Raw genomic sequence first — 22,773 nt, 5'->3', positions numbered from 1 at the left:
GTCATATTGTGTATGTGTGGAAGCCATCCCCAGGCGCTCTGGTAGGGACAGATTTGTGTTCTGTTGTAAGCAGTCTCAGTGTGAGGGTAAAGTAAAAGCAAAAACATGGATGCTTATTTGTTTTTGTTCTTATGTCAGTATTTTCTCACTCGCTTTCGCCAACCGCTTGTCCTGGTCAGGATCTCGGCGTTTGGAGCCCATTCCAAAAACACAAGGCGCAAAGCCCAGGAGGTGTACGCCCTGGACGAGACACCAGACCATTGCTGGGTAATTACACACAAACACCCATTCATGCACTGTGGACGTTTCAGCATCACCAGCTTACCTGAACTGTCTTTGGACTGTGGGAGGAAACCAGAGCACCTGGGAAACCTACGCAGACCCGGTGAGATACAAGCTGCACACAAACCAAGCCTTATTCAAACCTGTGGTTGGAGAGCCCAGGCGCTGTGGGGTGACAGCACTACCCGCTGTGCCACCATATCACCTGTCAGTATGTTCTTATATTTCTAAAATGTTTCTGCTCGGGTGGAAAATTATATCTTTTTGTTTCGGATTTGTTGCACCTTTGCTCTTTCGTAAATCCGAAGACTTTTTCCAGCTTCGTTTAAAAACTTACTTCAATTTATTTATTTATTTTCGTACCTGATCTCCTTCAGTGACATTTCCATGTGTTGTGCTTAGCTTTTGCTCTCAGTACACAGTGATGGTTCACTTTCTCCTCTCCCCATTCGCTGGAAAACAAATGGAAAAAAAAAAAACGAGAACTGCTTAAGCAAGCAGGGCTTTGATGTGCCGTAACACTGCGGTATTTTCCTCCTCTGCCACGTCTTTCTGTGCTTCTTCCTTTATTCACCTGGCACTTCACCTGTACGCTTTATAAACTTTACCAGGGAATTTGGCAGCAGCCCAGTTTTTATTTTTCCCTAGCCTTCCATTATTTCACTTTTTTTGTTCTCTTCATCCTGCTCTTCATCCCTTTTAATATTGTGCCAGATTTCAGAAATGGTTTGACTGTTGCATGAACAGTTTGGACATACAACTGCGTTTTTCACATGATGTACGGGATTTTGTACAGGCTCAGAATGAACGTGATGACCTGTCCATACGTGAGCTCCATTCCCAAGGAATTGCCTGTTACTTCTGTGTAAAAGGCTGGTAATAGATATGTCCGCAGTAATGGTTGTATATGGATTTTTTTAAGGCTTGAATATAGAAAATTTTGCTCTGTTACTGTAGATGCATTGCTAAGAACATCATAAGTGGCATGTCAGAAATTAAATTAAGAGGTGATCTGTACTTTGTTTTAACACTTTTATCTTTCCTGTCATGCACATTTTCAAAACTTTGTTCTCTTTCTTCTGACATGTCTGGCTTCCAGTATCAACATTTTGCTTTGAGACTGAAATAATAAGCAATGTTGTGTTTAAACATGCCTTAAAATGACCTTGTTCTTCTGCCTTGGTAATGCATTACAAAGACAGCTGAAACACTTTCAACTGACACCTTTATTAAAAAAACAACCTGCAGTTGTGTATGTATTCCATCTGTATACACAGTGCAGTAACCATAAAGCAGTGCGAGATATCGGTATGTAAATTATGCACACGCATATTGAAACCCAGTGTGAAAAAGAAGATTTATTTCATTTAAGAAATTATGAACGTTTAAATAAACATATTTGGAAATATTCATTGCCCTTTATTTAATTTAATGTCAGACAGTTTATATATCTGACATTCACAGTATTGCATTAAGGCCTCCAATTATGTATTATCACTCTAAAATTCACATCAGGATTCTTGTTAAACTGTTTATGCTCATTAGTCTCTTATCTGGTCATAGCAGGCATACAGCATTGCATATCTAGTGAAAATAACAATATGCAAAATATCTGTAATGTGATTCATATGTCTCACAAATTCTCCTTCCTAATTGTTTTCTATGTTTTCTAGACAAAAATAATTTGCTTGTAAGCATGGGTGTGCAATGCTGGGCACAAGTCAACATATTTTCTGGTTGATTTTCTAGAGTGTAGGGGTTTTTTTTCTTTTTTTTTTTTTTTAAACTACTACTGCTCAGCAGCAGAATTTCAATAGAATGTTTCAAGTCTATTTAATCATTAATTCCAAAAGGAAAAAAAAATGTGTTCAGATTGAAACCATTTAATTAAGCACAATATTATGGTAATGACTCTAATTGAGCTGAACTGGAGGTGAAAACAGAAAATCGCAGAGCGCTGCACAAAGCAGGCAGGATAATCTGCTCCCACTCATATAAACACGCGTGAGCCTCTGTTACAGCACCGAGCGAGTGCGAATTTGGGACGCAGTCACCCCACTTGACTGCGAACACAATTGTCTGGTTTCTGCGCTCCTCAGTACCGCGCACTTCATTGTGTCGAGTTCAGCAGCAACGTGTTCACATACAGGCAGTGTGATCCTTGGGCCATGCAAGCCTTTAGAATGATATGCACTCACTGAGGAACAGCGCATGGTGGTGCAGCAGGTAACACTGGTGCCTTACAGCACCTGCCCTGGGGTTTGGATGTGAGTTTGAATCCAGCTCAGTTTGTGTGGAGTTTGCATAATCTTGCATGCATTTCCTTGTGCTGCTCTGGTTTCCTCCCACAGTCCAAAGATATTTCAGGTGCTTTGGCGGCTCTAAATTTCCCTTAGTGCGAGTTATGTTGCTGTGCCGTAAGTGTGTGAGTGGTCATAAGCGGTTTAGTGCTGTGTATGCCGCCTTGCTCAGTGATCAGATAAATACAAGTTTAATAATAATACTATAATAATCAGGTATTGTTTTGTAAAGGCCCTGTACTCTTGTCCATATTAGATGATTTTTATTTTAATTTCTTTTTATTTTTTTAATGACTTTTTTTTTAATGCCAGTTGAATGATGCCTGGCTCTGATCTCCCTCTGATCTCTTTTTCTCTCTGTTTTCCTGTGGTCTCTGAGCGTGATGGTGGGTAGAGGGGGCAGTGTGTTGGTGAGGTCAGTGGGTCCAGCACGTGGCTAACCTCAAAGGAACACAGAAACAAAGTGAGCACAGGCCTACCTATGTCTGGACACCAAGGAGGAAACTGGGGTTTCAAGTGTGAGGGGAATCGTGGTGAATGACGGTATTTTACTATGCAGACTTGGCTGACACACAGTGCAAGGGCGGCGAATGATCCACCGTTGGTGACATGCAACGCTTCAGGAGCAAGCAAGGCGATCGCAAGCTACCCCCCACCGTGCCACCCATTCCAACCCCCCCCCCCCCCCCCCCCACTTCCCCCTCCTCCAAGGTGTGTGTTTGCAGCAGGCTGGCAGTGAAGGACAAAAACATCTGAAACGGCTTTTCTTTTTGTTTGACAAATCCTGAAGGCGAGAAATGTGTGGCTTTGCTTTTTCTCCACTCTCTCACCGTAGTTATAAAACTGGCCGCATCAGCTGTGGCATTTGTCTCTACCAAGGGGGCTGCTCAACTGTAGCTAGAAGAAAAAAAAACACATATTGTGCAGAAAAGGGAATACAGAAAGCCTTTACCAAAAGGTCCACCTCCATCGTTTTACTCAGACGTGGGGAGTCTGTGATTTAGACCCCAGGGGGAAAATAAGTGGGCAAAGTAGCTACTTAGCTGTTGTGATAGCGACTGATTTTGCATGTACCTTTGGCTGCTGTGTCATGCTACTACCACTGTCACAGCAGAACAAAAATAAAACCCTGCACTCTAACTTATTGCATTATGTTTGTGTCTGTGTGCGAGTGAAATACACATCTTTATATGGTTAAATATAAATATATATACACAGTGGGCGTACGGTGGTGCGGTGGGTTTGGCCGGGTCCCTCTCTCTGGCAGGTCTGGGGTTTGAGTCCTGCTTGGGTGCCTTGCAATGGACTGGCGTCCCATCCTGGGTGTGTCCCCCTCCCCCTCCAGCCCTGTGCCCTGTGTTGTCCAGTTAGGCTCTGGTTCGCCATCACCCCGATTGGGACAAGCGGATTTAGACAGCGTGTGTGTGTGTATATATATATATATATATATGTATACACACATGTATGTCTATACATTAGATTTAGCTCATGCATTTCTCCAAAGCAGCTTGCAGCATTAAGTTACTTAATTATTTTACCCATTTATACAGCTGGGTAAGTACCTTGGGAATTAAACCTGCACCCTTTAGGTCCAAAGACTGTAGCGCTAACCACTATGCTACCAGCTGTGCTAACAAGTGTGTAATTTATTTTTCCTTTAAAAGGAATAACACTGACCGACTAGCTCTGATGTCCACCAGATGACCATAATCCTTTTCATGGTTACTCCAGCCGACGCAACTCAATAAATAAGAACTTGATTTTATTGTCAGTTGAACTCCATTAATGAGATTCGGACTTAGCTTATCAATAGCCCTGTTTTGTCGATATGAATCAGAGTATTAATGAAAGGGGAGAAAAAAGAAGAGGGGGAGAAAAAAAAAGACAACCTGTAACATCTGTCTCGGTTCTAACTTGCAGGGAAATCTTGTCAGTAATTTCTTAATGTGCTTTTCCTGGCAGCAGAGTACAAACTAAGTGTGCATCTTTCGTGAACAAGGTAAATGTGTGGCCCACACGTGGAAAGCTTGGGGCTGTGATCATTTGCATTTGGCAGCGCTGCGGAACAGGTGCCACAGCTCTGCACTCCGGTGTTCAGCGTCACTCTTGAGTAACCCCAGGAGCGACCTACATCTGGGTATTATATTGCAGCCCCCGCAGACGGTTTTATCCGAAGTGACTTATGTGCTTTATCAGTCTGTAGAACTGGATATTTTATCCGGAAGAAATTCAGGGTAGGTACCTTGCTCAAGGGAACCAAATGTGGGGGAGGGCCCCTCCAGCAACTTTCAGATTATACGTCTTTTTCTGTGAAGCGCTGTGCTACCTGCTTCCTGTCATTCTTCTCCGGAAAGAACAAAATGCATTTATGTGGCTTCCTGAATTAATTTCTGTCATTCTTTGCCTAAATCTATACTTTTTTGAAATGGTCTGATTTGGGTCTGCCAGTTTTAACACAATTCTCTCTCGAATTTAAAATAGACGAGTTGGAAAGCACATCTCGGGACATTTTCGATGAGGCATCTCGCTGTGGAATGGACAGAGGCATTGTGCTTTTTCCTCCTCCTCCTCCTCCATCAGCTATGATCACTGATTGTTTCCGGCATTTACGAAATGCTTTATTGCTGGAGGGAAGGGGGAAAAAAAAGCCTTGTTTGCTTTGTATTAATGTGTTGAACATACACTAAGCCATTTCCTCTGTTGATGTTACTTCCAATGAGCTAAAACAGAAATAGCAATATCCGCGGGTACCATTAAGACATTCTCCTCCCTTGGTGCCCAGCCTAATGAGGCTTTCCTGTTAGACACAATAACCGGCTATCAACCTTATAAATGCACACAAAACTTACCTATGCAGTTAGTATCACATTAGAGAAGCCATATCAGATCAGTAGGTTTATTTTGTTAAACGTTCTGCTATTATTATGACTTTGTTTCTTAGCCAACTTCTACCAGAACCATTTTCGTTTTACTCATTTATACAGATAGAGATTTTACTTCAGCGATTTAGGCTAAGTGCCTTGTTCCAATTTACTATGCCTGGGTCCCTCTTGGGGGCTGAAGCAGCCAACGTTAAGTGATCATTTTGCCTTAACCACTGTCCTCACCGCTGCCTTACTGGATGGCCCATGGATGCACTCCGAATAACTGTGTATTCCAGTAATAAAGTTAGCTGTGTCTCAGTTCAGATTTCATTGTCTCACTGAGTTTACGAACATAGGAATAACGGCATTGCTTTTGCGTTATAGACGCAGCCTGACAGTGCTTATCCAATTAAACACACGGTACATGATATTTAAAAATACTGTACTTTTGACAACTAGTCAAAAAGTGTGTTTGTATATGCTGATTTTTTTTTAATTTATTTTTTATTTTTTTCTGCTTCCAGCACTAAAGCTATGAAGTACATGTAAGTTATGCTGAACAACACTCTCACAGGAATGGGAAATGAAATTGGCAATGCGTCTCAGTTTCTCAGGTTTGCTGGGTATTTGTTTGTAGGTGATGATTACATGTGAGTAGCATTCACGTCCTCGTTTACTTTGTACCAAGTGCTTTTTTTCTTCCGACTGTTAACTGCTGACTGCTGTAAGCTTTTTATTATGTTAAATAACATAAAAAGGCAGAGTAGAAGTACAACCAACACACACACACACACACATTTTCAGAACCGCTTGTCCCATACGGGGTCACGGGGAACCGGAGCCTACCCGGTAACACAGGGCGTAAGGCCAGAGGGGGAGGGGACACACCCAGGACGGGACGCCAGTCCGTCGCAAGGCACCCCAAGCGGGACTCGAACCCCAGACCCACGGGAGAGCAGGACTGCGGTCCAACCCACTGCGCCACCGCACCCCCTTGCGTACAACCAACAAAACATTTTCATAATTTTTTCCAAAATACTTCTGCGCAAATGACTTTGTCCATTACAGTAATCTTTGTGAAACAAGGAGTTCCATTTGCTAAAAGAAATCTTAAGACATGTCAAAAAACTTCTATAATTGCAATACTTATCATGACTTAAGTATAGAGATAAAAGCTAATGTAGATGCCAGAATGATATGATTTTAGACCAGACAATAATCTAGAGCTAGAGCCATGATAGCAAGTTTAATTCGCAGTAATTGCAGCACGGTGCAGTACTGTAATTGCAGTGTGGTACACTCCATACATTTGCCAGTTGATGGGTAATGAGATGTTTAGAGCAGCCTGTCTGAATAATAACCTCAATAAATGAGGTGGTCAAATTACAACTGTAAGTAAATCTACCCTCCCGGTATGGTTAAAGGTTTTGGGTTCGCTGTGCTGAGATATGGAGAGATATTTAAAGGAAATGTTAAGTATGTCGTATTTTTGGTGCCCATGTAAGTTTTAATTTAACCCTTTATTTAAATTTTGTTTTTTTCCCTTAATTTTTGTTGTCATTATTTTTGCTACTGTGTATGCTGACTCTTCATAATTTCACCCTGTGCAAAAACGGCAGTTCTGAGGGTCCCACATGTGTCGATGTGTAACCGGAAATCAGTTTTGGTCTTAACGTTTCATTGTAGACACTGCCTTTCTATTTTGCTGGACATTTGCATTTATGTTGTAGAAGTTGTTAAAAGAAAAATTGTGATTCCCAGTAGTAACTTCTAATGTGTATTAAGTTGAAGTCTGATTATATCATTTGATTTCACTTGAAAAATACACTGTAGATAAGGGAAGATTTTGCTCTCGCTTAAGAGGCCTTTTTCCACAGTTGCGTCTCTTCAATGAAAAACTTCACATTAAATTACATGCTCAAGTGTACAGCAGCAGAACTCACCTCCTTAATAATATTATGGCCCATTTTGTGCATAGAAAAGTAAAACAGTAAAAAGTTTGCTCAATATTTCTGTTTCCCGGTATTCTGTGGGGACATTAGTATGATTGCCATCAGCACAATGCTTTTGTGTATATATAAATGCAACATAATAAACGAAATGTCCCTACCTTTCCGATATTTTATAAGATTACACTCAGGCCCAAGAGGTCAAAGAAAAATGAGTACTTAGTAATGAACACGTTTTGAAATCCTTTTGAAAATCCTTTTGCCGGAAAATTAAAGTAATTTAATCTCTTAGCGTAGTCTTTCAGCATTATAATCAAATACCCATGGACACATATAACGGACAAACACCTGCATAGATTAACTTCATTAGTTATCTTTTTCCACTCCATACTATGAATTTCACAAAGCCAAAAAGAGATTATAGGTAATTTCAAGGATATCCACAGAAAGATCACACTTTATTCCTATAAGATATTCTTCGCTCTCGTTTTGGAAAATTTGTAACATTAACAAAGGTCATGTGTCCTATTAAAAGGTGAAAAGGGGGGAAAAAAAAAAAAAAAACCCTGCTTTCAGGAAAGGTCTTGTTTATGGTGAGGAAGTCAACTGAGGCTTGGAATAATAGAATTGTTTGAGATGTCTCATTAACACGTCGCCTTGTTTTTACTAAGTAATTAAAATGAAAGAAAAGGCCTTTTATTAATAATTTCCACCAGGAAACCGTGTTGCTCGGTAGGGGACATGGTTGCGTAGCGCAAAATGTAAATTCTCTCCTTTCTCCTTCACAGACAGACAATTTTCCCGCAGAGCCCAATTACATGGGCAGCAGGCAGCAGTTTGTTCAAAGGTAAGGGCTATTAAATAACTTGCTCAACCATCGCATTTGCATTCTTGTCAGCCTAACCCTCTACAGTAGCATTACTCTCACATTCCGAGCGAGTAAAGGGAGAACCTCCGGTTATTTATTTTTGTTTTTCCTTTTTTTCGTTTTATCATTTTTATTTATTTTTATTTATTTTTTTTTTTAGCAGCTCAACGTTCAAGGACCCAGAGCGAGCGAGCCTTAGAGACAGTGGGCATGGCGACAGTGACCAGGCCGATAGTGACCAGGACACCAATAAAGGGTCCTGCTGCGACATGTCTGCCAAGGAAGCCCTCAGGATGAAAGCCACCTCAGTTAAGCCCCAACCTCTTGAGCAGGGTGAGTTTGCAGTTCCCGTCCCGCCATGCCGGAGATGCACAAGAGGTAGTTCCATCCACCTCTGTCCCTCTTCTCCTGCTCTGACTTCTGTTTCTCTTCTCCCTCTTGTCATATTTTGTTTCCTTCCTCTGCTTGGTGTCTCTAACCCTTGTTATCAGTGTATAAAACTCGACAGACCCATTATGATTTCATAAGCCAAACCACTACTACTTTGCCGTTTAATCTATGTTTAGGAGCAGAACGGAGTAGGATTCCTTAAAACTTTAATTGGGGAACATGGAAAATTACTTATCCTGCCCTAGACCTGTCATGTAGCATTCTGAAATTGATTATTTATGAATAATTATTCTGTTTGCTCTCGTTATTACACTTATAGAACTGTAACTCCCAGTAGGAGTTTCATTTTCCTGTAGCTTTGTTGCCAAGAGTTGCATTGCACGCTGTGTTGTCTCATGTGATGTAAAAGTTTGTAATAAGCACTTCAGAAGTCATATAATTAGCTTTCTATTACATATTTATGGCCATTGTACGGGGGGGTTACCAAAAGAAAATATTTGTAGAAAGTATTCAAAATAGGTCAGAAGTAATAACTTTAATCTACAGTGAAATCTACATGTTTTAGTCAAAGGAAAGAGTGAATGTTAATGATTCATTTCTGCTGTAACAACATTGTCACTGGGTTTTAGTTTGAGTAAATGCAACGGCAAGAGAAATTGGCCAATTAAAGAGTCCCATATGTCTCCCATTTTCAAAACGGACCAACGTAATCATCCGTGGGAATGGAGGAACGACGGCTCGAAATGACAGCATGTATCAGGGTCCTGTGGGCAGCACGGAAGAGAAGAGCACCGGCTACGTCATGTAAAAATGCAGCTGATTTCCCGTGGAATTTTCCAAAACTGTGTGCCACGAGCGCACTCGTTGGGAAGAGAATGACTTCTGTTCGTCTCCCCTCAAAGCTGGGATGCCATGCTCTCGTAGCGCTCCCCCTTTCTCCCATATCCTGGAAGCAGGGCCGTTAAACGGTTTTGGCTGGCCTTGCTCTCCAAATGACGTTTCCTTCCTGGTGCCCATCTCCCGGCTGACACCCGCTGACACTCCACTGAGTGGCTTTGACGCAGGGAACTGAAGTTATTCTTCAAAAGTGCAGACGCGCAATTCATTGTTTAATATCTTCTGAGTTCATAAGACACGGGTGCTATTTTTGATCTCTCTCTTTTTTTTTTTTTTGCACTAGACCATTGACTCGTTCAAGCCACTGACGCCCAACTCCAGCTGGTAACTTATAGCTCATAACATTCGTGTTGGCAGGTGTATATATTGTGGTGGGACTGCTGGAATTTAAAAACTGCCCTCATGCATTATTTATATAAGCCAAAAGAAGAAAATCTGAGGCAAAATGGATGAGGAAATGGGAGAATGTTTCAATTGCCAGTTGCACTGTCAAAACTATCCATCATCTGCCTTTCTCATGTGAATTAAATGCATTTTCCCCCACGCTCCGAAGACATCTGAGCAATGCCACACCTTTCTTAAATTCAATAATGTTCTCGCTAACGTCTCCATGATTAATGCAGATGCCTCCTTCGCATCACCTAAACTTCACGAACTGGACTTGCGCAACGTAGCAGAGCGCAGCTCTTACAGCATGTGCTGTAGTAGAACGACGCGAGTCGTATATTCGCGAGTGTGAAATTGAAAATGGGGTGAATACGAGCGGCGTTTCTTCAAAAGTGTAGCGTTTTTCATAATGTTCCGAGGACCATCCGAGCAACGGGGTTGCTGGGGGCTCTTTAGAAAGGCCCGAGCTGTCTCATTACCTGTATTTGCTGCTCTGTTTGATGTTGATCTGCCTGGAGCTACGCGCCGAAGTGAGAAACTACTGTTCTCATAAATAATTCCTAGAAGGAAGAAGGGTAAATAGTGCAGGACAATTAATTTCTGTTTCTCTTTCATTTTTTAACCGAATTAGAATAAAATTCCCATTCCCCTTCCATTTATTTCTATTAACTTTTTTTGCTTTGCATTTCATTGTTTTGGTTTCGCCACAGGAGGGGCCATTTTAAAAAATTGATTAATTAAGCTTTCCAAATTAGATGCTGGGTATTAATTAAGAAGAACTGCATTAGTGGCGTTATATTAATTGGTGATTAATTGCTGCAAGGATTTGCCTGCAGCACAAGCTAATCCTGGAGCGCATTCATCAGCAGCTACACACACACACACACACACACACACACACACACACACACACACACACACACACATATATATATATACACATGCGAGCTGCTTCTCTGCTTCTCTGTTATCTCACCATGCCTGTGAAAATCCAACATGATTTTGCTTTCCTGGCAAGCAGGAAAAGAAGAATTGCATTTGATATTGTGATCCGTTTCACGTAATTTGCTTTTGCTCGGCTCACATATGTTCCCTTTTATGTGTTCTGTTTTTCGTGACTTGGGGACTTTGTGTCTGAGGTGCCTTGGCCTGTTCCATGTTGGCCGCAGTGTTCCGGCTCTTTTTTTTAGCTTCACCTTAACTCATAACTGCTTTCACAAAGTAAATTACCTAATTGTGTGGAACTTCCTGCTGTTCTTGACCTTGTTTCATGGTGAAAGATTATAGGAAACAGTGATTCTCTGCCTCGGTTGTTTGCCCATTATAGGTTACTGCTTTTACAGTATATCGAACTCAACTAAGTATTGAACTACTAAATACAGATTTTTTTTTTTTCTCTTCTCTGATTTCAAGAAAAACATAGTTGTGAAAAATGTGTGTTATCAACCCGCACACCTTATTCACCGTGGTGACTTACACTGCTAGATACACTACTCAATAGATTCATGAATCAGTGGAGCACACTCTCTGTGTCACTCACACACTATGGGTGAACCTGAACAGCATGTCTTTGGACTGTGGGAGGAAACCAGAGCACCCAGCGAAAACCCACACCCACACACAGGGAAAACATGCAAACTCCACACAGACTGAGCAGGGATTGAACCCACATCCTCTTGCACCACCCAGGTGCAGTAAAACAGCAGCATGTCTCACTGTACCAGGTGTATTTACCTACTTATACAGCTGGATAGTTTTACTGGAGCAAGTTAGAGTAAGTACCTTGCTCAAGGGTACTACAGTTGGAGGTGTGAATTAAACCTGTGACCTTTGTGTCCGAAGGCAGCAGTTGTAACCACTGTACTACCAGCTGCCCCCATCCTTGTTTGAATGTGGAGTACTGTGATGGGTGTTACCATTTTCACATGCATTTCACAACTTTTTTTAGGTGCTTGATGAATTTGAATTGCCATCTTTGACCTTTCAATGAAGCCAAACTTTTGAACTTTTGTAACACTGTCTCCCATCTGTTCCTAACTGTGCCATACACACACATTGTCCGAAATCGCTTGCCCTAAGCGGGGGTCGCGGAGAACCGGAGCCTAGCCCAGCAATACAGGGCACAAGGCTCTAGGGGGTTGGGGACACACCCAGAACGGGACGCCAGTCTGGCGCAAGGTAACCCAAGCAGGACTCGAACCCCAGACCCACCACGGAGCGGGACCCAGCCAAATCCGCTGCGCCACCATGCCCCCAACTGTGCCGTAGTTCATGTAAAAACCAAAATCCAGAAAAAGTAAAGTTACGGCCCATGCGTTCTTCTGTATCCATCTGACAAAGTGGGGGAAAAGCTGAAACGGAACAAATCTGTAGATGCTACATAGACCCAGTTCTAAATGAACCACTAGCTGTGCCACCTACAGGCAACCCAGGTAAATGTAGGTGGTTGTATCAGATAAAGCTGCATTCTTGTATAACTTCTTTTTTATAATGATAGAATCAAAATTGTAATTGTAAATTAATCATTTTTAATCAAATTTTCAGTGCATGTCTATCAAATATTATTTGCATTTGGCTTTTGCTGAAATATAGTACATTACCACATTGTGATAGTTTGTAGCAGACAAGGCACAGAGGGGGGACCTAATGAACTGATCAGTGAGCTGAAAATTGTAATCTTTTCACAGAACTGAACCAAATGTCTCAATTCACTTTGGAGAACCAGAAAACCCATCCCTGCAGTCCTGATGGTATCTTAGGAGCTGATCACCATGTAATTTCAGGAAACACAATTAGCTAAAATTGAGAGAGGCAAGTGTTATCTACCCTATATTTCAGGCAGTATGACCAGTGTTAATTATTTTCTTATTTATTCTCAGTGTTGCTTTGTGAATTTCATTGTATTAGTTTCATTAGCATTAGTTAAGGCAGGCATTGACAACCTGAAGACGTCCAGCACTAATGCCCAGCTTTATAGCATAGCATGGCATCCTGAGCAAAATACTCTTTGATTGCAATAGCAAATTTAATTATATAGAATTCGTCAAAGATGAAGCACACCCATAAGGCTCGAGGAAGGGCTTTGTGCTCAAACCATTTTCCCAATTGCTATTTTGTGCATGTGTCACTGTGTTGTTGCTATTGAGACACTGTTTATCATTTTGTGCTCATTGAGGCATAAAGATTTTGCTCACCTTGAAAATGAAGTGGCTTTTACTCTTTGTAAGATTCTCTCTGAATCATTTCTTCAGTATATGCGAGTTCCATTTATGATATTGTCTGTTGTGGGTCCAGAGAGTTAGATTAGCAGTGTCAGACTTAGCTCATGGAGGGAGGGCCGTGTATTTTTGCTCCAACCAAATTAGTTGGCTAATTAGTGGAATTAGTTTGGACTTAGGCTATGTATTGTAAACATTTATTTTAGGCACTATGTGTTTCCAAAAATATTCCTGCCTTTTTTTTTTTTTTTTTCTTAACTTGTGAAATAAAAAATCAGATTGCTGAGACACGTTGCTGAGGTGGTGGTGCTAATATTGTAGTTCAGTTCACGGTTTGAAGCAAAAAGTGGCCTTGCGTAAACTGAGTTTGACACCCCTGCTGTAGATGTGTCATTGACGTAGACGATCACATGGCTCCCCTGGGAATTGACTGAGTCTGCTGGAGTGGCAGAGATGCCCGTGCTCTTTGGAGACCCCTTGCCGCTGCAGTGTAATTAAAAACTGTTCAGCAGTATCTGTGCAATAAGCTCGGCAGCAATCAGGCGTTCTCAACCCCCACGTTGAGAATCACTGTGCTAAACCTAGCTGTAGGCTGTTGTGATGGACTGACTCACTGTAGCGATAGACGGAAAGCCTAAGTGAAACGGTCGCATCGAATCACACAGTAGTCTGCCATTCAGTGGGGGGGGAAACTTTGTGGTTTAGAGGTTGGGTACTGTAGGCCAGTTTTCCAGATCATGGTTCTATTGTTAAATATTGGTGGGGGGTGTTCCTTCAAGATTAATGTGATTGACATTCACTTTTCTACAACTAAAACTTGGAATAAATTGTATTTTCTTAAATGTTCACATATGAAGTGAATTATAATCTGTTTTTAATAACAAATGTGTTTTTGAAATGTATTTTTTGATCTTTATGTCTCAGATCAAAGTCATGTATGATGTTACTTTAACGTATGTTGCTATGGTTACCACTTTTCTTTTGCTTTTGTGCTTCAGTAAACTGTAGGGCTTTAGGTAGAAAAAAAATGTCTTTGCTGCCATTATATAATGAGATGTCTAGGTTTTGATGAGATTTATGTTTACTCATTTATTCTGAAGTATACTTTAAAAGTAGAGTTTATCCTTTTTAACATATTGGAATATATTAACTGTTTTGACTACATCTGACATGTTTTAGTTTTCACTTCAGATCATGTACAAAATGGATATCGTGAAATTAGTTTCAGGTTTTTCCAGATTAGGCAGTATGTAAATGTAGCCGAAGGTGTATAAATCATTTGAGTGGCATGAATTTAACACGCCAGTAATCAAATTACAACAGCAGGAAGCAGCTTGATAGCTCAGAGGTGATCCTGAAGAGATTTTCAGCTAAACTGCCGAGATGGGACAGGAGCTTAAAAGAGCTGCCACGGAGAGGGATGCACATAAGTTAAAAAGAGATGAGTGTTCAACTGAAAGGAGAAACTTTAGAACTTCCCCTCTGTCTTATCTAGTATGTAAATAAACTGCAGACATTGTAGGGGTGCAACTGAGCTTCAATAGATCATTGTCTTGAGATTCCCTACATGGATCTTATTATTTTTTTCCTCTAAACAGGTGGATGGAATTTGTCTCCTTTATAATTTACTAGTTTTGTTGTCTTTTTTTCTATGAAATGGGGCAATCCAGTAGCACGGCATGTAGCTCTGGTGCCTCACAGCTCCTGGGCTCTGTGGATTCAAATTCATTTTTCATTCAAATTCATTCAGATTCAAATTTGACTCGGGCTCAGTCTGCCTGGAGTTTACAGGTTCTCCACACTTGTTTATATGGGTTTCCTCCCAGAGTCTAGAGTCCTGTTTCAGGTAAGCTGGTGACTCTAAATTTCCCGTAGTGTATGAATGAGTGTGTGAATGATCAGATTGCAATGGACCGGTATCCCGTCCGCAGTGTACTCTGCCTTACACACAGTTTCCAGGATAGGCTTTGGACCACCGCAACCCAGCACTGGACATATAGATGAATGGATGACAGATGAGTGCATTGTCCACCAGGTACTGTGTGTGTGTGTGTGCAAGTCTGTTACATACGCACTTTTTTTTTTTTTCTTTTGCAACAAATATACGAATGATTTAAGCTTTTTATTCAACAGTAAAATCTCTCAACGAGGTAATTTCTCTGCAGTTCTGTATACTTCAACAACAAGCTCCCTCTCGGTGTTACCCCTTTCCTCACAGTAAATGGATCGGTGGTATAAAGTCATTTGACTTCATCATTAAGATAAAGATAAATTGATAAATTTCCAAGTGAAATGCTGCGCTCACACAGATATGGTTGTTTGGGTCTGACCCAGCATGAAAATTGAGACTGAGAGAAAGATCAGACTTGGCAAGGGCTGAAATGTAGCCACAGTCAGGAGTACAACACAGAGGCACATCTCAACAAATCACATTTTGCTGTTATAGTTTTTGCCCTCTGTCACTGTCACCACTGCATTTTATTGAGGATCAGGTGTTAGTCCTATCCCCACAGCCTCCAAACTGATGCTATGAATGAGTTGTTCGACACAAATCACTTGCCACCTAAATCTGTCCTTACATTCCGCATTGCTGTGCCAAATAAAACGTGGTGTTTGCTGTATTTTTCCCTGTTTTGCACACCCATTAGCACTTGTTGTGGTTGTGATGTGTTTAATGGCTGCACATCTGCAGAAGGTAGTTTCGGACTTCCCGTAATGTTTTGATCATGTTTTTCCAAAGAAGTTCAAACAAGTTCCAGAGCTGTATTAAAACAATGTACTGCACTGAAAATTAATTTTTACAACTAAATGACGGTGTGGATATTTAACATAGCAGAAATACACAGTGTAACACTGCGTTACTTAAAGGCATGGGAGTTTATGGAGCGTCAGGGATTACAGTGTGCTACACTAATAAAAATATCAACACAAGGCTGTGCTGAAATGTGCCTGTCTCCACTTTTCCCTACAGTAAGGTCTCCACGCCTCTATAGCTGCTCTGTATGCAAAGTGAGAAAATTATCGCTAGGAAAATAGAATCTTTATGAGTAATATATTCTGCATACATATACATGACCAGCTTTGTGTTCAAACATTGTGCTGCAACAACAGGCTTGAATGACCATTTTAGGTGAGTTCAGAACAGACACCTTCAGGATTCCCTTTTACTTGTTTCTGTCTGAAAGCTTTGCAATCAGGCCTCAAGATTTTGATTGTGAAGCCATAAACATCATGTGTCCGTTATGAAATTTATTCTTTTACCAGCCACTTTTCTTCAAAGCAACTTACAGTGTTAAGGTTACAATTATTTACCCACTTATACAGCTGGGTAATTTTACTGGAGCAATTTAGGGTAAGTACCATGCTTAAGGGTGATACAGCTAGAGGTGGGGATCAAACCTGCAATCTTTGGGTCCAAAGGCAGCAATGCTAACTACTACACTACCAGCTGTCCTGTTTTTATTGAAAAAGCAAATATTATTTGTATTTCATAAATACTGTATGGGCAGTATAAAACACTGGAACAAGCCAGGAGATGTTTATTTTGCCATTCGTAGTTGACCTTGAAAACATTACAGTCTTTCAATGTATGGAAAGCAATTTCCATAAAAGCATGTACTGGAACTGGTTCGCTTAATATCATGAGTGTGAAATATATGGGTCAGAATGGGTTTTGATAAGTGCAACACTTTCTCGGGATTCATTCGATACAGTTATATCCTTTTTTAAAGTAAAACAATCTTATTTCCAATTCAAAGGCTTATCTTCTGCGGTCAGAGAGATAATGACTGTATGTGGCAGAGATATTCCTGGTACTGGAGATATAAACCATCGGTTTTCAGCGCCGGTCCTGGTAGGCCCATGAGTGCAGTGGAATCTGTTACAGCTGAAATGAATTTACCACAATTTACATGAAACCAGAACTACATTTACTAGGGGACTGAATGTAGTTCCTCAGTTGAATGAAATCAAATTTTTGTTGCTCTAGGGAAAACAAATTAATGAGTACTAATAGCATGATTGAGAAAATTAGCAATGGGGGAAAGGGAGGGAGAAAATTAAGTGACATATTTGCTAACTTTTTCAGTATCACATGCACTTATGAAATACAAATTTTCTGACAAAAAAGTTTAGCAATTCCTCAGCTAATGTATTCAGGGTTTTATTTTTGCAATACACAGTTGACTTCTTTGACACAGTAATTTTGATCCCTCATAGTAATTGATAACAATGTTATAATTATGACATGTAATTAGGAACATATTTACTGCAAATGAATGGTCAGTCCATTGATACTCATTCATTCATTCTTTTGTCCCTTCATTCATTCATTCAGCTTTAAGATAACACAAGTTATGTTATTTAACTGAGAATAGGGATGAAATAAATAAACATGCACATGGGACAAGCGGTTCAGAAAATGTGTGTGTGTGTCTGTGTGTGTGTAATGCATTGACAGTTTAACATTTTCATTATGTTTTACTGATAACTGACCTTTAGTTCAGTTAGTGTTTTGTGTTCTTCAGTGGATTGTTGGAATTATTGGACGTCACTTTTTTATGTTTAATGAATAGTTTTCATAGGGGGCGCGGTGGCGCAGTGGGTTGGACCACAGTCCTGCTCTCCGGTGGGTCTGGGGTTCAAGTCCCGTTTGGGGTGCCTTGCGACGGACTGGCATCCCGTCCTGGGTGTGTCCCCTCCCCCTCCGTCCTTATGCCCTGTGTTACCGGGTAGGCTCCGGTTCCCCGTGACCCTGTATGGGATAAGCGGTTCTGAATGTGTGTGTGTGTGAATAGTTTTCATGGTGAAACCATTAATAATATTAATGCACAAAAAATAAGTAAAGCGTTACAGAGTAAGCAAGTAATAATGACATTATGCTTTGCTTTTTGCAGGAACATACAAACAAGGGAATAAAATAGACATTAGGTCACTCTGTTGTAACTTCATTAACTAATTACCATGCATTCAAGTAAATGGGGCCTAAAATCTATATTATAATTGCATCTCTAGCAGGCCTGGTTTTTAACCGCAATGTTAAAATATGTCTGGAACACTGTGCACCTCCAGCAGCAGTGGCTGAGTTACACAGGTTCCCAGTGAAACGATAAGGAAACGATAAAAGTACCACTAGCATTTTTTTTCTTTTTTTTTTTTGTATTTATAGTTACATTGGCAGTTAGTTACAGGAGTGTTAGAGCTTAAATGTTCATAACTTCAGTGTGCATCCATGTGTTACTATACCTTTTGTTTGATTACATGATAACAAGTAGCTGCTGATTATGCTGAAAAAAATAGTTCTATTAATATACCATAGACCAGTCTCTGCGGTTTTGATTACAGTAGCATTCGGTTTTATTTTAGTGCGCACTTCAGCAGTGCTAGTAGATAAAGGTTTTTTTTTTTTTTTTTTTTTTTTTTACTTCTCTCCCCCTTTTTCATCACATTTCATGGCATTTCATCACAGCAGATGTGTTTTGGGAGAACGTCTGGTTAAAGTGATGTTTAACTTCATAACCGTAGAAAGGGCACGAGCATGTGATTAATTAGCATTGTGTATCTGCCCCCAAGCCAATACATTAGACGTCTGCTTTAACCTTTTACTTTAAGGCATTGTGAGAGCATAATTATGCTGTGTTTAATTACTAAGCTATTAGCAATACTGATTAGATAATGCCACAAGTTCTTTACAGGCATAGGAGACAAGTAGCATGGGAGCTGAGGGTGTCTAGTGTTATTTGGAGAGTTGCAAACCTGTAGTTTATGCAAACCTGTAGTTTTTTCAGTGTAGAAGCATTGACTTTGATGTTTTAAATGATATTCTCTGAAGTCAAGTGTACAATTCACAACAATTTGCACAAATTCTATTTTCTATGAGATGTATGTCGCTTTGGAAAAAAAGCATCTACTCAATGAATAAATGTTAATGTAAAGGTGAATATAAATGTAAGTGAGGCTAGGTATTATTTCATATTTTCTGAATATTTCAACTTAGATAGTCCTAAATCATTGTCTTCTACTTTAATGCACGTTAACCTTGGATTTAAGGGCAGTTAGCAGTATGATGGTTAGGATTTGGTTGTCAGATGTTATAACAGGAGAGACAAGAGTTGCGTTTACCCCGAATTCCTCTGGTGAAATAGACGGTTGTATAAAAGAGTGAAATTGTTAGTTATTTCGGATAAAGCACCTATGCAAGCAGACAAGCAGATAGATGGGTAGATAAGATCGATGAAGATGCTTTACACACCTGTCCCAGGTGTCTGCCCACTCAAACCTTAATGCTGTGCAGTGCTTTCCTGCTGATTTATGAACATGCAGAATAATGAAGAACGAATCACGCCTCCCAGAAAGATCATACTACATCTAAATGTTTGAAAAATGACACATGATATATTTTCCATCCTCTGCATTTGTGAGGGGGTGGTTTTCAATTAGTCGGTCATCTCCAGCAGTATCATCTGTGCTCATATGTGGCTGTGGTCAGGGATTGACAGGTATACTCAGAAGAAGATTACGGTAATACTCACCCGGTAGCCGTTTGCTGCTTCACCCATCTGTCAGATTGTCTTATTACAATGGATTGTGTGTACTTAACAACAAAGATGAAAAGGCGAATGGTACTGAGGATCTTTCGTTGTATGCAAAGTGCAGTCATTCAGGGTTGAAGAACTAGTTGTTGCTTCTGGCTATTGAAATGTTATTTTTAATCCCTGCTCCCCCTTCGCTCACCCCTGTGGCCCCAACCCAGTTTTTCCCCTATACCAGGATGACACCCTGTCACTTCCACGGTTGCACACTTCTCTGATTTTTTTCATTGCTTTCAGAAAAACTGCTGCTTAAACGTGACAATCTTTTACCTCATTTGGCAACTGCCTGTGCAGAAAATCGTGCTAGACAGAATCACATCACATGTACTGTGAGAGCAATTATTTCATTCATTTCACTGCTGTTCTTCCCCTGAAGTTAGCGGATCTGGCTTTGTTTTGACGGGTGCCCACACCCTATACGCCACAATGATAGTGTAAGTAAATATTCAGACAGCATGGAGTAATTTCCAGGCCTTCAAAGATTTTTCCATCACTTGGGGCGTTGTTTGTCAATGATCGTAAGCTCTGGAAAGATAAAACGTAAGTATCTCCTAAAAGCATCTTCTTTTTTACTCAGTGCAAGTGTATCCTGGGCTTTGACTCCAATCCAGTGGACAAGATAATGGATCCCTTGATGAAGGAAGGAAGGAAGGTCCACTCCCTGAGCGGGAGTCTTTCTCCTCCCACTCCACTCTCACCACCTCCCCTGCTCCAGCAACAACCCATCCAGCCCTAAATGGAGCGGTGTCTCCTGCTGGCTCTCGTCCCCAGACACCCCCCAGCACCTTCCCTCCCTCTTGCTCAATTTGCATTCCAATGGCTTGCAGTACACAGGTTCACCAGCACTGTCTTGCCAAAAAACGGGCCAGAAGAAAGCTGTCTTCAAATGTTGAGTGTGTAGAGGAGCAGGTCACATGGCAGGGGACAATTACAGGAAGCGTCCTCTCTGGCGTCAATTCACCATCACCATCACCATCACGTCATTCATAACAATCAGACTAAATTCAGTATCCAGAGATGTGTCATAGAGGTGAACCCACAGAAAGATGTTTACCTCACTGGCATTTCTGTTCTGTTTGATGTATTGGCTAAGTAATAACAGAAGACTTGATACAGCTATTTAGCATATGTTTTAATTGAGTTTCCACCCTTAAGGTATTGTGTATGTGTATGGTACAAGGATGAGATGTTTTTCACCCAGATAATCCTCATCTTTTTTTATCCTAGTAAATTAAGATTGGTAATTAAGGAGTCACGTGTCAATACCTTGAGCAACTGAAGTCTCCTGAGATGCTGGTGTAATTGGAAAACAGTTGTCCCACCCCATGCACTGCTGATACAGAAGGGATCCCACAGAGAGTGAAGGTTAATGGGAGCTTGGGAAAAGAAAGCACAAAAAATGGATAGAACGGAAGTCTTCTGATGGTTGAAATAGGATTTTCTGATTGTCCAGTCCAGTCATGCCACTTATTATGAACCATGCAATGTTTTGTGTGTGTGTATGTGTGTATGTGCGTATGCATAGAACTCATAAAAACTCCCAGAGCACATGGAAAAAATGAGAGGCTTAGATATATTTCAAAACCCCTAATGTTGCTTCGCCATTTTTTCCCCTGTCTCTCCAAGGGACTCATTATAGGATCAGAGCAGACAGGTAATCAAGAGTTTCAAGCATGCAGAACACCACTGTAAATAACAATGGCAACTAATAATCATCAGGGCAACAGAAGCAATTTGGCTTTCAGAAGCAACATTTTATTTGGGCACACAGGATCAATTAGGGACTTTCTCCCTTGGTCTGTTTTTAATAAACAACAAAAGCATGAGCTATAATGGAAAACTGCTTGTCTTTACACAGCTGCTTTCTAAGTATGGAAGTTACTGACTGTGGCATAATGAAACCCAAGTCCCTCCGTGCTCTACAGAGTTAGCCACTAAAGCGGCACTGTGGGTCACTGTGCGTAGAGAAAGAACACAGTCAGTACATTTGCGTGACTGAGAACTCGGAGACACTGAATTCCGTGAACCTGCACATATAACTGTAAAGGACTTACTGTGGATCACAAAGGCTTGTTGTGCTGTTTGGCCAACCTGCTGTGTATGGTAGCATGGGACGTTGGGAGCCGCCTTGCCATCTGTGCTGAAGGTGGCCAAAATCCGCCTTTATTAAAAATGTACAAATCAGGGCATTTCGCACGCTTCCTCCCATATATTTCCTTCAGATGTGGTTGTGTGCTGAAGAAGGCGCAGGCGATTATCCGCAGGGTACTTCATAAGTGAGCTTATTCAGCTTAGGGCCTGTTAAGGCTGTTGTGAAAGTAGAGTTGTTGTCCACTGCTGTTGCAGGATGGGGGTGGGGTGTAGGTACATCTCCGAACACCTGCTGGTGAGCAAGGTGAGGGTCACGGCACCAAGCCAAGGGCAGCACGTACAAATTCGGCCCTGCTGCCTGCGGTAATGGAAGGAAGTGGAGGAGAGAAAACAAGCCATTTTAACCAACTTTTTGTCGCTGAGCCCTTGGATCTTTTTTTAAAGCTTTGCTGAAAATCAGAAAGAAAAAGAACTTTTGTTGTTAAATGCTGTCTTGGCAGCCTGTATAGAAAGTATGTATAGAAAGTCAAGGGTTTTAAGTAAATATAGAAAGATGTATAACCATGAGAGCACATATATGTCACTTGTAAGATCTTGTGATAAAACGAATGCAGTGTTTATTTTTTCTGTGCTTATGTCGTATTGTGTATTTTGCTTTAATCTGAACTGTGAACAAAATGTACTCGAGCGGCACAGAGGATGAGAGATCATTAAAGACAGGTTGTTATGCTCTCCAAACCCTCCAGAATGAAGCCATTAAGTCGCCTGGAAAAGATTTAGTGGAGGCCATGCTTTGATCTGTCAAGGTTGTATTCAGGATAGGGGCATATGGTTATGCTACATGTTCTTTTGTTTTCAGTGTTTTTCTTTTTTTTTTTTTTTTACATTGTGTTCAGGGACACTTTGTGTAATGCAAGCTTGTTTACATCATAGGTGT

The 22,773-nt window shown here is 40.8% G+C and overlaps 1 protein-coding gene across 3 annotated transcripts in view; it reads left to right on the top strand.

Annotated features, from left to right (window-relative positions):
- The window catches only part of LOC108918303 (protocadherin-17-like), a 53,645-nt gene that overhangs the window by 17,631 nt on the left and 13,241 nt on the right, over nucleotides 1-22,773 (top strand). Inside the window, exons 3-5 of one of the 3 annotated variants that reach the window (XM_018725442.2) lie at nucleotides 8,184-8,242; nucleotides 8,424-8,596; nucleotides 20,323-20,580. In XM_018725442.2, coding sequence (XP_018580958.1) covers nucleotides 8,184-8,242; nucleotides 8,424-8,596; nucleotides 20,323-20,345 — 255 coding nt within the window. In that variant the 3' untranslated portion in view covers nucleotides 20,346-20,580. Of the gene's footprint in view, nucleotides 1-8,183; nucleotides 8,243-8,423; nucleotides 8,597-20,322; nucleotides 20,581-22,773 lie in introns of those variants that run through there. The other 2 variants (XM_018725433.2, XM_018725426.2) reach the window with 2 other exon arrangements.

This window comes from Scleropages formosus, chromosome 14 (assembly GCF_900964775.1).
Source record: "Scleropages formosus chromosome 14, fSclFor1.1, whole genome shotgun sequence".
Classification (NCBI taxonomy): Eukaryota; Metazoa; Chordata; class Actinopteri; order Osteoglossiformes; family Osteoglossidae; genus Scleropages; species Scleropages formosus.
Note: the sequence above shows the minus strand (reverse complement) of the source record. Positions and strands in the feature narration are given on the sequence as shown.